Source organism: Amphiprion ocellaris, chromosome 12 (assembly GCF_022539595.1).
Source record: "Amphiprion ocellaris isolate individual 3 ecotype Okinawa chromosome 12, ASM2253959v1, whole genome shotgun sequence".
In the NCBI taxonomy this organism is placed as follows: Eukaryota; Metazoa; Chordata; class Actinopteri; family Pomacentridae; genus Amphiprion; species Amphiprion ocellaris.
Genome location: NC_072777.1, coordinates 12248577 through 12264514, shown reverse-complemented (window position 1 = coordinate 12264514; position 15938 = coordinate 12248577). Strand labels below are relative to the sequence as shown.

General features: G+C 36.9%; 2 protein-coding genes and 1 pseudogene across 4 annotated transcripts in view; 1 reads left to right on the top strand and 2 right to left on the bottom strand.

Moving 5' to 3' along the window:
* The window catches only part of vash2 (vasohibin 2), a 37299-nt gene extending 32441 nt beyond the window's left edge, over nt 1–4858 (bottom strand). Inside the window, exons 1-2 of one of the 3 annotated variants that reach the window (XM_023267766.3) lie at nt 4799–4858; nt 2956–3382 (exon numbers count right to left, since the gene is read on the bottom strand). In XM_023267766.3, the coding sequence (XP_023123534.1) occupies nt 2956–3276 (321 nt within the window). In that variant the 5' untranslated portion in view covers nt 3277–3382; nt 4799–4858. Of the gene's footprint in view, nt 1–2955; nt 3383–4143; nt 4621–4657 lie in introns of those variants that run through there. The other 2 variants (XM_023267764.3, XM_023267765.3) reach the window with 2 other exon arrangements.
* A 2981-nt stretch (nt 4859–7839) lies between these two features.
* Nucleotides 7840–10273, bottom strand: LOC118470119 (uncharacterized). The gene is made up of 8 exons (XM_035947039.2): nt 10196–10273; nt 9756–10085; nt 9346–9633; nt 9112–9186; nt 8620–8712; nt 8517–8545; nt 8362–8418; nt 7840–8072 (listed from the first exon to the last, which is right to left on the bottom strand). Exons 1-8 carry the CDS (start codon nt 10254–10256, stop codon nt 8004–8006), a joined length of 1002 nt encoding a protein of 333 aa, XP_035802932.1. The 5' UTR covers nt 10257–10273; the 3' UTR covers nt 7840–8003.
* A 1551-nt stretch (nt 10274–11824) lies between these two features.
* On the top strand, nt 11825–15419 carry LOC111566943 (cytochrome P450 2K1-like; annotated as a pseudogene).
* Nucleotides 15420–15938: the final 519 nt, after the last annotated feature.

Here is a 15938-nt window from a genome sequence, read left to right as displayed (position 1 = left end):
TTAATTCAATTAAGCAACTTGATTTTAAACAGGGTTTGTACACAGAAAAGTGGTCAAGCTTAATTTAATTAGAAACAATGTATCACAGATCAAGGCACAAATTGAAAAATTTGCATTTTTCCACCGGAAAAACCTTCCAAGGGGCTCCACAGTTACAGTCGTCTTAAGCATTTTAGTGATATTCATTAGCATAGTGATACTTCCAAATTTGAAATCACAATGACATGGACAAAGACTACTGTAAACAACACAGACACGGCAAATATATGCACATTTTGAATGTAAAGTTTTTCAGTGTTAGTGTATTTGTTGCCGAGCACATATCCTCCTGTTGTCCGTCTGTCTAGAATTGGAGTTTGGTGCTGCCAGCCAACTGGGTCACTAATGACCACATGGCCAATTAGCAGCGCTAAACAACAACCAGATTCCCTCCTCCTCCTCTGCCTGGAACACAACAAGCATTCATCCAAATCACTGACGGGAAAACTATGGAGGCCAATCTGGGCTGACAGGCCTCAGCAGCAACAGACAAAGATGAATATCATATGCCTGAAGAACCAGTCTAACACCTTTTTGTCTTTTACTGGCTGCTTTTTTTTTCGGATGGAGCACAAAAGATACTCTAAAGAAGCAAATGGCCAAAGGAAAGACATTACTATTACCACTTCATCTGATGCTACTATTACCACTAATACTACGGCTAATGTTGCTATAAAAATGGTAAAAGCATGCATGTAGGTGATAGGCAGTGGTTTGCCATACTGAATTTATGGTGATAATTTGCTTCTTGGGAGTTCAAATTAAATTTTGGGTAAGGATGTAACTTATTGTTTTTGTTATTGATTAACCTTTTGATTATTTTACATGAATAATTCAGCCTGTAAGATATCAGAAACAATGGGATAGCCTGACGGGATCTTTTTGTGTCAAGTCAAAATCTATATAAACAGATTTTACAATAATATAAAGTAGAGATGGAAGATGGGAGCATCAAATATTTGATATTATGCCTGATAGATTACTCCAATAATTGTGCATCAATCGCAAGTAGACTCATTATTCTGGATGTTTGCTTACATCATATGAACAAAACTTGAATATTAAGCTAAATCTTCCATAATTAAAGATAGCTGGTAGTTGAAGTTTTTAAAATTGTATCATGTAAAGCCAAAGCTACTGTGATACAAAACATTCTTTGTTGCATTTAAATTCTCTACAAGGCAGTCAGAGCTCAGGATCAGCGGTAGACCAACACAGCCCTGGAGAGTTGTTGGGGTTTTAATGCCACTAGAAAATTACAGTGGAGAAGAGTTTTGAACATGAATTTTCAAGCCACTCTCTAACCTGATTGTTTGTGTTGTTTCAGCTCCTCATTTAAAAAAAAGGCCTTTAGGAAACATAAATGCAACAATTTCTAACCTACAGCCAGGTTATGATGGTATGCCTGCATGTGTGAGTGACAATGACTCACAGAGTCTGACTAATCCAAAAAGCAGATTTAATCTCAATTGATAGGTATGGTGCCTCGATTTAGCACACTTGTTGTCATGGCAATGCAATGCATTTGTGTGTGTACATCTGGGAGTGTGTGTTTGTGAGACAAAGTGTGAAAACAGTTTGACATTAACACCTAAGCACTACCTTAGCCACAGAACTGTGAACATACACACATACGTCTACATAGACAATAACTATGTCACTGACTAGCAGACAAATCACCTGCAGCCCTGACTCATATTGCAAACAAATTTCTCACTGATGTTGGACACTATTCAGAGCGGGAGAAAAGAGTTTGCAGATATACATACTTGTAAAAAATGATCAATATTGCTGAAACCGTCAGTAGATGAATCTAGCTCCAATGGTTAGGCATTAAACAATTATTCCATGTTAATCAACTAATCTAGTACGTTGTACTTTTAAGCAAAAATGCCAAACTTCTGGTTACATTTAATGAAAAGTGAGGATTTTATGTCACACATGAGAAAAGACTGAGTATCTTTGGGTTTTGTATTTCTGATCAAACAAAACAAGAATTCTGGACTCAGAAATTGTAACAGCAGTTTCTTCACTGGGATTGATTAAGAAAATAATCAGCAGATTAATCAATAATAAAACTAATACACATGAAACTAGATTGGTTATTATTAACAAAAAAAATAAACAGTAACAGTTCTGATAGTTATTTACAAAACACCAAGTGCCTATTTGTTTATACTATAACAATTTGCTTCTAGTCACAGTTTTTTATCTTTATAAATTGAATTATTTTTTTAAAAATTAAGAAAATGTTATCCTGAGCTCTGACAAATTGTGACAGCAATTTTTCACTATTATCTAATTTAAAACATCAACTTAGCTGAGAGAATAAAACCTGAGCAGCACTCACACTCATCTATCCAATCTTACCACAATAAGCACAACTACACAGTTCCAGTGCTCTAAAAAGTAAAAGAGATCCTTGGATTCCTTCATATTACAGCAGCCACCAGGAATACCAAAGGACTCCACAAAGAAAACCCTTCATAAAGACTTTAATAATACTGAAGGCACATCCAAGAATGTCAAACATCTTGCTGTCATGTGAACACATCCCGTGTCCAATTGTGTTGATTTTATCATGTTCATACTTCAACCAATGGATTTTAACAATTTAACACAGACAATCAGAATCCTGGCACATATCTCCACGAACCTCTTAGTGAATGCTGAGTTACTTTTCTAAGCCTTCAAACTACTAGACTCACTCAGTGGCTCAATGTATAGAAACAAACACCCAATGATGCTTTGAGAAAGAGACCAGGAGGAAAAACAGGCTAGACTTATCTATTGCAGCTAATCTTTCAGGTTATAGTTGTCAGATAAAAAAATTCAAAAACAGAAATGCACTGATGATCTTTGTACCAGTTTACAACATAAAAGCTCTGAGAGATGAACCCGTGACAACTGGCTTACCTTGGGAAGGTATGCAGCATTTCGTATCCTGTCCACCATCTCCTGGCCTTCAGGGTGCACAGCGGCCACATGGGACCACATCCTCTCCCAGGTGACACTTTCGATGGGAAAACCGGTCCGGTTAACATAGAAGAGAACCCCTCCATCCTTCTCCTCTTCCTCGCCAGGGGATCGGGCACTGTTGTTAGGGGGAGACGCAGAAGACTCCTCCTGGGTGCTGCAGCGGAGGAGGCAGTGCGAGCTGGTGCTCTTGGACCGTCCGTGCCTGCTCAGCTTGGCCGGGGAGGTGCCAGTCCGGCTCGGGGAGTTGGGTCCGGTCATTGATCCCAGGAGGAGGAAAAGTTAGGGTAGACGATCCTCCTCGGGCTACCAGAGCTTGTTTTTGTCAGTCAGCATCGGACAGTACATGATGATCCTAAGGGATAACCTAGCAGGAGGGGAAAAAACAGAAATGTCAACTTCATTAGAACACACTTTGCATCCTAAAACCAAGTTCACACTGCAGCAAGAATTTCTATATGCTTATTTAAGCAGGTCTACAATAAATGTGAATTTCTTAACTGCTAAAATAATTGCTACAAATGGTACCAAACAGATAAAGTGGTGTTTTATTCAGGTACCTCCCACTGAGTGGGTACACCCAGAAAAGATCTGTGCCTTTCCTATTTAGGAAAAGGGATGATAATGCTAAGGTGGAGTATGAAGCCCTGACAGCAGGACTATGAATCTCTACAGGGAGACCAAATCTCCTCTAATGTAGACACAATGACTGAATTCCTGCTCAGAAATTCCACAATAAATGCACCCAAAACGCTGTACGGAGAAATAAAAGCTATAAAATCACAACCCCTTAGAGTAGCACAACACCATAATACATTTGTTAAAATCCAGATTAAGAATCATACAAGCAGTTCAGTAAGAAAGGTGGAAAACTGAAACCACTAAAGTACACAAAAATGCAAACACAAGTGAAGATCTAGTGCTGTCTTTGCACCTAAGTCTTACTCATGCTAGTTTATTTTACAGTGACAGAATATGTCCACAATAAATGCATTTTGCAGAGGGAAAAAAGCTTGAAAACTGCCTGCTGTCCAAACTAGCAGAGCACAGACAAGTTCATATCAACATCTGCTTCTTCGTATGGGTGCATCCGCTGAAATATCCCAACCGTTATTAATTCAACCATACCGTATTTTCCGCCGGGGCTCCGATTTCACATAAACGACGGGTGCAGCGGTTTAAAAGGCATTTGACTCGAAAAAAGCTCGCTGAGCAGAGGTAGGTCCCATTCATAACAAGGCGGTGTTGTCCAGCCCAGGCTGTGAAGTCTTGTTTTGGTTCGAGGCTTTGTAACTTCACCTCTTCTTCTATGTGTGAAGTTAGCCCGCGCTAACAGTCGCAGCGCTACAATTACCGTATATTCCGCTTCAAAATAAAAGCAGTACGTTAGTCAATCTTGTGTATATAATTAATACACACAAAAATCGTTGCAACGTACTTATTAACTCATCACGTACTCGCAGTTAAAGGCTCTGAGTGCATCAGTAAGAGCAATATAGCAAATCTATTAACGAAACATGTCCATGTCCCGCGGAGCTATTTTATTTTGAAGTTCCCCTCCAGAAGTTGCAGTGTTTTTGCTAGCTAACTGACAATACTGCGGGGGCCGCTGCCTCCCACCACCCCAGTCCGGCAAAATTACCTCTTCTGAGCATTCCTCCCTGTCAGGAGCCTGCAGGGCGCCTCGCTATCAGCTACCTCTTCAGAAAATCCGACTTCATAATGATAGAAAGGCTTCTTTAATGCGTCACATGATTTAATCATTGGGATAACACGTTCCTACCAGCGGGCGCTATTCTCCTGTATCTCTCCGCTGTTCGTTTCCCCGGCAGTGCCAACGCTTCACGGCTTCCTATTGGTCGAGCTAACAAAGAGGGGCGGGCTTCAGAGTATTCTTTTCCATATTTGGAACTGATGACGCTCTCTGATTGGTTAATTTTGATGGACGAAGGGGTCAACAAGTGATATATCTGCAACAAATGGGATTTTGTTCCCCTTGTTACAACTGTTGATTTTCCATCAAAATTTTAGTAGTTTTCAGTTAGATCAGTTTAGAACAGAGCAGAAGAGCCTTTAAAAAAAAGTAGAATGAGAAATAGTAATTCTAACAACAAACATACATCCACAGAATTCACAAATTATAGACAGAAGAACAGTTTTAATGCATTTTCCAAATGTGGTTGAGAATATTGATGACAATGTCATTTTTCATGAGAAGACAATGTTCATTTTACCAAAACACCTCGAACCTTATCACCGATTTAAAATGACTATCCTTGAACAACCAGCTGACAGTACATGTATCACTGTAATTATAATAATGATGTCCATTGCAGCAAATTTGTTAAGCAAAATGTGTCATATTTTTGTGCCAGCAAGCATAATATGCTGCTTCAACCTTTGCAGTAGTAACTTGATGTACAACTCCCCCTTCTGGACAAAGTGCTTTTTACAGAAATAAAAGAAAGAATGTCTGGTTGTTGTGATTAAAGCAGTTTTAAAGAAAATATGTTCAATTTTATAATGCAATAAATGTTTTTTTTGTTTTGTTTTGTTTTGTTTTTTCACATTAAGCCATTTTCAGACATGGGATTGGTAATTTTGCCGGCTTCAACAATCTGTCAAAGTGACAGTATACTGTCATTCAGACATACACTACCAGTCAAAAGTTTGGACACACCTTCTCATTCAAAGGTTTTTATTTAATTATTTTATAAATTGTAGCTTAATACTGAACACATCAAAACTATAAGAGAATACACATGGAATTATGTTGTAAACAAAAAAGTGTTAATCTTCAGTATTAATCTACAATGTAGAAAATAATACAAATAAATAAAAAACATTGAACGAGAAAGTGTGTCCAGTACCTTGAAACTGAAACATCAGAATGAGAAATGAAAATGACAATATCTCAGTCCAGTTGAATTCAAGCATCGTGCTTCTCTAATCATCTCGTTGTCAGCCGTCACATCCTCTGAAGTTTTTTAAAAGAAATCCAGCCTCTGCTTCCTGATATCAGGAAAAGAAACTTCCTTATAGAGACTTGAATCTTTTCTTTGTGTCTTTCTGAAACCATTTCTGCTTTTTTTCTCTCAGATTTTTGCATAGAAATCAGAACACCAAAAAGCTGCTTGTGATTCAGAGTTTCAGTAAAGGAAATGTGCTGCTGAATCTAAGTGGCTAGTTTGGGTTGACAATAAGCTTCCACTTCCTTTTGCTTGTGGCGTTTCAGAGTCAGTGTACTTAGACTCTGCTCATACAGTGGCTTTGAAAAGGGACCTAATGGTTTTCTCATTTCCCATTTACAGGGTTAGTATTTGCGTTAGAAGTATTAAGTAGAAAGATGACATATCATCTTACTCTGCTGTATTTAACATTACAAACTGATACAGGCTGATATTTATTACATTAAAAACAGGTGATTGAAGACAGCAGAGTTAGGGATTTGCACTGTTTCACTCTATATTTGCAGCAGCAATATCAAAAGATTAAAATGCAGTCATTTCTAAAGTTTTTAATGAAGTTTTGCAGCACACATAAATGCAGAAGTGAGTCATCTCACTGACCAGATTTTGCTGCCTGAAGCCTGTTGTGCAACATAGGCTAATAAAATATGATCTTATTTTAGTGGTGCTATAACTGTTGGTTCCTCGTTGCAGCTGAGCAATTTTTTCTGACACCAGTGGAGGAAGTGTCATGTGAATGTAGATTGAACAGTTACAGAGCTCAGACTTGACCAGAAAAACATCATAAGGATTTAGGGAACAAAGTTATTGTAAAGTATCGCCACACTACACCTTCCAATCATATATTTCACTGTCTCCACCTCTCTGAATTATTCAGAAATCAGTTTGTTTTTTTAAACAATATGAATTCAGTGGCATTTGACTTATTTGAATTAAAGTTTTTTTGTATATATATATATATATATATATATATATATATATATATATATATATATATATATATATATATATATATATAAAAATATATATATATATATATATTTTTTTTTTTTTTTCATGTTGTAACATGTCTATATGGTGTTTCTATAAACTGGATAATACACTATGAGCAGAATAAGCAGTCAACATAACGACTGAGCACTTCCACCTTCACACTGCAGTGTATTGATGACAAGCTCAAAATTACTGATTCAGACAACCAGTTTCATATACGCTACCAGTCAAAAGTTTGGTTACACCTTCTCATTCAATGTTTTTTATTTATTTATAGTATTTTCTGCATTGTAGATTAATACTGAGGATCAGCACTTTTTTGTTTGCAACATAATTCCATATGTATTTTATAGTTTTAAAGTATTCAGTATTAATCTACAATGTAGAAAATAATTAAAAAACACTGAATGAGAAGGTGTGTCCAAACTTTTGACTGGTACTGTATCACAAACCCAAGGAAATAATTATATCAACTTTCAGGGTGGGACTTTCTGTATCATCCTAAAAAACTAAGAGGAGTTAAAAACAGTTTATCCCCTCCAAATTTATTACTAATCTAATCTTATAAGTATCATCCTATTATTCTAAGTATTAATCCTATTAACAAGAAAAGCACTCAGAGAGAGCAGTACTGCGTCAAATCCAAATATATTCCAATATATTTTGAATCAGAACCTTGTGCATTCATTTTGTATATGTCTTTACATGAATAAAGACATTAATTGCCATAAATTGATGCAGAGATACAGAAAAATAACATACACAAAGCCCCAGTTACACAAAACACGGATGATGAACTGTTACTATTAAATTCTTGATATATAATTATCAGTCTTAATAAAGGAACTCTGAAGTTGAAAACTCATGCCAAATAAAGAGTATTTAATTTGATGTGTACACAAAGAGATTATAAATTCAGGCAAAGCCACACATTTAAAAACAACCAGAATTTCAACACATAACAAACAGCTGTTACAAGAGGCTTCTTTTTTTTCTCTTTCTGTGAGCTGATGTGGTGGCAGATGATTAGTGGAGCTTAACAGAAGCAAAAGTGCTTCTCAGATTTTCATAGTTCACTGTAACCTCATCTTGCACCTGTTAAAAACAACACAAGTTTAGGTCAAGTTCAGTTTTACTATCACAAAACGTATTGTTGTACATTCTAATGAAAACAAAATACATCAGCCCCAATTTGACATGAGAGTTAAAAAATAACAAAGACGTGATTTTGAATTCTCAGCGGTCTTAAAAATTTTGAAACAGCTCCCAAAAGTGCCTCCAGCTCCCAGATTTTCATCCCAGCTGGACTCTGATGTTTTGAAATTAAACACAATTCACAGGTGAGTCGGCAGAACCTGAACGCACCGTCTGATCTGATCTTTACCTGATTGGCTTCCGGACCAGAGCGGGTCACTGGTGGGCTTTTTACTGAGTTTAAAACCTGCACAAACACAAGCAATGACACATTCTCAGTCCTGTACTACACGAAAATAGATTGATTTTAATTGTTTTCACCCCTTTTTTTGATTTTCAACTCACAATGATGGCATCAGGTGGCCTCTTGTTTCCTGGAAAATAATTCACAGAGTAAAATTAGTTTGTGCTAATCGTCATTAACAAACACTGGTTTGAACTTTCTCACCTCGAGCTCTGATGATAACAACAGTAATCACAGTAATTAGAAGGAGTTCTACGACACGCATCACCAACATGACATAGTTCAGAAATGAACAATCTGTATGAGCAGAAAAAAATCATGTCAGTTTAGCTTAAAGAAATAAGCAGAAACATTTTCCCTCTGTAGATTTACATTTCACTATAGCAGATAAAAAAAATAAGGCTCTGTGAAAATATTTTCAAGGCAAAAATGAAAGGAAATATCTCTACATCTACACTAATAACCCCACAGAAAACTGCAGTTATACCAGAACTATGAAAAGAAAATATGAATCTGCAGACATTGCTGGACGATATAAATAGATGTAACTAAATGAATGAATGAATGAACCAGTGATAATTCTGACAAACCTATCTTTAAAAAGTTATGACCAATATATCATTTTTTTCAGTGACTATAGTAAGGAATTTGTTTCTCCTGTCTGTTAAGTTTGCAGCAACTGAGCTGTTTCCTCACCTTCTTGTGTCGTTGAGGTTATTGTGGGTGACGTGGTTGTTTTTAATTCTCCTGAAGTTTTTGATGGGTTCACGCCTGCACAAATTAATCAAGAAAGTTGAGAAAATACCTCAAATGTTACACAGTTTTGTCATAGTTTATCATTTAATCATCATGCTCTCATTGCCATTGTGCCCTGACCTGCTTAATACCAACTCCTCCACTCTTACGCTTCACCTTTTTGTCCATACATACCTGCTTTCCTGCACGATGACAAAGGGGTGAAATTACAAAGCTGAACTTCGCCGTCGTTTTTGTTTGTCACTTCACATTTGAACGATGCTAAATATCCAGGTTTTTCCTCATAATAAGAGGTCTTGAAGGATATTGTAGCAGAGCAGTCTGACTGGGATGTCCTCATGTCCTTGTGATCTTTACCCACATCATTATCCTGATGCAGCCATCTCACCGTGTGTCTACAGTCTCCATATGTCTGCACAAAGCAGGACAGCATCACCGTTTTGGAGCTCTTATGTCCAATCACTGGTGAAGACAGACAGAGATATTGTGAGTAAAATAATCACTGACGTATCACAGCAATGCGTGCTATAATATGTCAGTATATTGTCCTAGCAGGATGGTTTTATTATGATGTAAACACTCACCAGTAATAAGAGAGAGATAAACCGGTGCATCTTGACCTTGTCGTTGGCCTGATTCATCAAACTGTCTGCAGGTGTAACGTCCAACATCCTCAGATGTAACCTTCTTTATAACCAGAGAACAGTTCGTAGTGACACTCAATCTGTCGGATTTAAGTTTTGCATTTTCACTAGTCTGACCAAGAGTAATCAGCTCTACTGATGTTGAGTTTTGTGAAACACTATAGATCCACGTAATACTGTCACATTTCTCCTGATCATTTATCATATTTCCACAAGGCAAACTGGCTTGATCTCCATCTCTGACAGTGACGTAGACATCTTTTCCTTCTACTAAGAAGAGAGAAGAATATTAAAAGAAGTAGTTCAGCAAAATTAGATGCACTAATTAACCTTCTTAATAAGAAAATACACACATATAGTGTTTTTAAATATCATCTTACCTGTCAAATAAAGCAGCGTCACCAAAAATAATGAAATATGAATCCACGTGAAACCAGACATTCTGCCGTCAGATTTCAGTGTCTAATGGCTTCTTTCAATATAGGTCGTGTTCTTTTGAATATGAGTCATTTACTCATTATTGTGTAATCTGCAGATTTTTTTTTTCTGAGAGAGGAAGTGTTTTGTGTGTCTAAGTTCAAGAGGGCTCAAAATGTTGGAAAAAGGAGCAATGCAAAAAGCATTAACAAAAACATGAATTTCATTTCTTTTGCATTTTGATCAGCTGCTCAACTGACCACAACCTGTTTGTGACTTTACAGTATTTATACATTTTAGTAAACTATCTAGTGGCAAAGCAGCAATCTTATGAAACTGTTTGCCTGAAAACACAAACAACTCAGCAAATGTGCAATAAACAGCTACAAGCAGTCATATATCAAAACATTGTCAATATAAATGATTTTGACTTTAAAGGATTGATTTTCAATGTTGTTGTCAATGTACAGCAAAGTGTGACTAGTTTACTGCTTTATGTCTTAAAGCTCTCCACTCTCTCCACCTCCGTCCTGCTGATCCTGAGTGAATGGTATGCCCTCTGCTGCTTCTTGCTGTAGTCCACAGTCAGTCTCAGTATGACAGTACAGCTCCAAAGTCTAAACAGGACTGAGTTGGTTTCTTTATTTCTGTCTCAACAGGCTGCAGGAAATTGAAGGGATTCAATGAACAAACAGTTATTTTTCTTGATTAAGAATTTTATAGAACAACACCTCTCTTTGTACACATAAGAAATACTTGAGTTGTTGTACACCCCAACACACAGACCTAAATGAAATGAAATAAAGTAAAATAAAAATGAACCTAAATCTGGACAGAGAAAGAAATCCAGAAAAACAAATGCTGCAGCTTTCACGTGCTTAGTTGTAGACATTACGAGTACATCGTGAGCCTTGTAACTGATAAATGTTCTTGGCAGACTTGCATGTTTCATGTAATCAGCCGATGTTACAGCAATAACACTTTTGCTGAAATCTGCCAAAGGTCAGTAAGGTGTAAAGAAATAAAGCATCACACTGATTAGAAAGCAGTCATATTCATACCATATTTCTTAAACAAGTTTTGCTAATGACAGAAAGTTATCTAGCAGTGATGAGGACAATTAACCACAGTAATGATTGATAAATACTAAGGAATATAACACCATGTTAACTTCAATGCCATGACTCAAAAATGAATCTGACATCAAATAATGTGAATCAGATACATCTTGTTTGTGTGTCTGTCAAGTTGTGGTTTTCCATTTATTGGTTCTGTATTGTCAGATGAATGCTCAGGGTTTAATGATCCTGGCTGTGGTTTTTCCCTACTCTTCATGTTTCTGTTGTTTTCTCTGCTCCTTTGTTGGTTGGTCTCTCTCTCCGTCTGCAAGGTGATCTGCTCCTCAACTGCTGCTGACCTTGAATTTATCCATCAATCAACTGGACATAGACAACAGTATAAAGTCTAACAGCAATGATTAACTATTTTTATGGATGAGCCTGCCCACTCTTCAATTTAGCCCTTCTGCTCTGTCTGTTAGACAAATATAAGACACTTCTCTCAACGCAAATAACTTACTGTGGTCAGTGTTTCTTTTAAAATCATGGGGCTATTAGATGTTTCTCTACAGTCCTTCAATTCTGTCTCTCTGCTGGGGGCTCTGGCAGTCCTGCTGCTCATCTATTTCATCTCCTCTTCCAGTTTAGGTTCCCAAGAACATGGGAAGGAGCCTCCAGGACCCACACCGCTTCCTTTGCTGGGGAATCTGCTGCAGCTGGACATGAAGAGAGTCTTCATCACATTACTGGAGGTGAGGAAGTTACTGACGGATCTGTCTTCAAAGATATGTGTTGGATGTCCTCTGCAGTTGTGTCACCTTGTCTGGTTTCTCTGAGCTGGTAAAAGCAAAAACAAATGTGAACATATTCTGCTCATCTTAGCTCTCTAAGAAGTATGGATCAGTCTTCACCGTCTATTTTGGACCAAAGAAAGTGGTGGTCCTGGCAGGATACAAGTCAGTGAAGGAGGCACTTGTTAATTATGATGATGTGTATGGGGACAGTGATCCATTATTACTTATGGAGGAATTTAACCAAGGACATGGTAAGGAGAGAAATATGATTACCATTTACAAATGTTTAACTTTCAGTAAATATTTACATTCATCAGCAATAATTAATTAGTTTAATTACTTGTAAACCCTTCGTACTTTACTTTAGGGGTTATATGGTCTGATGGTGACTCCTGGAAAGAAATGAGGCGCTTTGCCTTGAGTAACCTGAGACACTTTGGAATGGGCAAGAAGACGAAGACAAAATCATTGAGGAAAGTCACCACCTCATTGAAGCTGTTAAGAAATTCAAAGGTAACAAATTTATACACTTTAACATTTTTCTGTTTCCCTTTTCACAGGAGCTGCTTTTGATACAACCAAACCTATTACCTATGCAGTCTCTAATATCATCAGCTCCATCGTTTTTGGCAGCAGATTTGAATATGATGATCCAGTGTTGACATCTCTGGTACATCAAACAAAGCTACGTTTTCAACTTCTGAACTCTCCCTCAGTGCAGGTATTACTTCACATATTTGTGAAACATGTACAAAGACTGAAACTTTCAAAACTGTGCCCTACATAATCCTTCAGTCTTGAAACTTAACTTGATGAAGTCCTTTTGCTTTCACTGTGTTGATTTTAATTACTGACACGTGCATAATCCTTGACAGGTATACAACATGTTCCCACGGTTATTCAAGTGGATTGCAAGCAGGAGGGAATTCCACAACTTGATTACTGACCATAAAAAATTAGTCTTTTCCCTTGTGGGTCATTTGAAGGAGACTCAATCCACAGATGTGCAGAGGATTTGTGGATGCCTTTCTGGTCCGCCAGCAAAATGTGGAGGTTGGGATCTTTATCATCTATTAACAGTGACGTTAGTTCAGTGTGATACTATGCACATGTTGGGTTAGGGTTGTATATATATATATATATATATATATATATATATATATATATATATATATATATATATATATATATATATATATATATATATATATATATAATATATAAATTTATTACTTTTTTTTTTAACATTCAAGGGTAATCCCTTGTTTTGGGGATTTCCATTGCATTTTCGTCGGCGCTACTCATACATATTTGAGAAATATTAAATGTTCCCTGAACAACTCTGACAGAACTGGTTACTTGGGCAGACTAAAACTTCATCCAACATTTTAGTTGAACTGGCTCAAGAAATTTGACCTGAAGCAGCAGTCTTGGAAAAAAAAACAGGTGAGAGAAAGCTGAGTGAACTTTGTCCTCTGTCCTTTTTCCTCTCCAAGACCAGGTCCGTGAGGAGCTGAGAAGGGTCATAGGAAGTCATCAGGTGCAGTTCAGTGACAGGAAAAACCTGCCCTTCACCAACGCTGTCATCCATGAGACACAGAGACTGGCCAGCATCGCCCCCATTTCAATTCCTCACAAAACCACCAGAGACATCACTTTTCAGGGCCACTTCATTAAGAAGGTTAGACTGAAACACTGAACTGAAATGTATTTCTTCAGACTTTATGAACTTCTGAAGATCATAAGAATCAGCTAAAGTTGTGAAAAGAGTAATTTTTTTCTGTAAAAGTGATGTTTCCAAGGTCAAGAAATAACGTCAACACTAAAAAAGAAATGTAAGATTGTTCCTTATTCATCTCAAAAGCAGCCACATGTGGTATTTATCCTCTTTGGATAGCATTTATCATACATGCAGGACATTTCCAGTTCAAATAATGTCATTCATTTTAGTGTAGCAGAATACTGCATTATTCTGGTAATGTGTTACATTCAGGTCTGTCTAACACCAAGTTAAAAATGCAACACAACAATAACTACAGGATCTATTTGGGACACATATGCACATCTGCAGTGTCAAACTGGATAGATGGATGGATGGATGGATGGATGGATGGATGGATGGATGGATGGATGGATGGATGGATGGATGGATGGATGGATGAGGTGTCACCTAAATAATCCGAATCCCTGGTCTCCCAGCTGACTGTGAGCAGTAATTAGTCAAATGTACAACTGAAATGTGGTAATGAAAAATCCAAATGTATTTCAACATGCTAGAATCCCAATAAAAATAACAAAATATCTACTTCCTCTCAGTCATATTCACATATATAATCATGAATAGCCTCAGGAGTCAGCATGTGAATCTTATCTAACATGATGATCGTATTCGTGCATTATAATATAGTATACTATACTATATTCTGACTTTGGGATCAGTCCTGGCATTTAAAAAGTAATGATGACTAAAGTACAGATATTTGATGATGACCAGTGGTGGAAGATTCATTCACGTATTTCAGTTAACTAAAAAATAACCCATGACCGCATTAAAATGTACTTAGCAGCAAAATGTAGTAAAAGTGGAAATGTGTACGAATTGTTCCCATTTAAAGTCCTTTATTTCTGAGAAAGAGACAACTTTGCAAAAGAAGAGCAGAAACTGATTTTCTTTGATTCTTTTCATTTTTCCAACATTCTTTTGTTTAGAGAAAAATGCATCAAACATAAATGATTTCTAAATACAGCTAAAATTAATCAGATTTCTCCTCAAACTGTACAAAAAATCATCAACCTCATTTCTGCTGCTGAATAAATGACTCTCAAGACTACAACCAATTAGTAAGAAGTGATTCCACACCTCTGCAGAGTTTAGACACTTTTGTAGCAACAACTTCTTATATATTGAGCAGAAACAGATGTAAGCTTAAACACTCACTGTTGCCATAGCCTGGTTGTGCCTGTGAAATTAGCCCAACTGTGTAAAACATGTATTTAGCTCCCGGACGGTAAATACAATATTTTTGTTGAACCCTCCGAATTAAAACTAAGTGTTTACACTTTAATCACATCTTGATTGCTTCATTTCAGCTCCACCGTGGTGGTGACCTGAGACAAAGTTCCAAAAATTGTGTGACTGTCCAAATGTTTATGGACTTTACTGTATCTAGCTAGCAATTTGAGAGATATTTAAAGGTTGGTTGGGTTGTGGTTTCAGTATGGTGAGTATACGCCTGTGCAGGTGCCTTAAAATATAGAAATGAGATTCACTAAATCCAGGCTGAGGACTGTTGAAGAAATAAAATACAAAATTTACATTAGTGAAAGTAAGTTGGTTTTTTTTTGTAAAAAAAAGGATCATCTTCCTTGTTTTGTGCACAGTAAGCAGCCTCATGAATCTGTTTGATACTGTGACTCTACTACACCACCTAGTGGACGACAAAGTTTTACAGCAATAACAAAACGTTCATTAAATTATTCAAAAAAAGGAGGGGAGGAATGTTATAGTTGCCTTCCTCTTCATCTTTCAAACAAAGTAACTAAATAAATGATTATTAAGACAAAACTATATTTGAAAAAAGTTTGAGATTAAAAAACAAATCTCCCACAGTAGTATGGAGTAATCAGAAGCTTGAACTGATCATTTATCAATGTGAAATAAATGTAATGATTACAGGTGTAGCTACACTGTGGCTTCTTATGTGTTGGTCTTGTTGATGGAGATGTAGAGCCTCCTGGGATCAGTGGAGGCTCCAGCAGAGGTGGAGGAAGTGTTGAGAGTGCTGTAGGTCACCATATCATCTTCACCCTGAACCTGGAGACAAAGAAATAAACACAACTAATACACTGACAAA

Bases quoted from the DNA above. Each gene is read 5' to 3' on its own strand.
- LOC118470119 (XM_035947039.2), bottom strand. From the start codon at position 10,256: ATGTCTGGTTTCACGTGGATTCATATTTCATTATTTTTGGTGACGCTG. The intron at 10,086-10,195 runs GTAAGATGATAT...CTCTCTTCTTAG, and splicing joins GACGCTGCTTTATTTGACAG to TAGAAGGAAAAGATGTCTAC. The intron at 9,634-9,755 runs GTGAGTGTTTAC...TGTCTTCACCAG, and splicing joins TTATCTCTCTCTTATTACTG to TGATTGGACATAAGAGCTCC.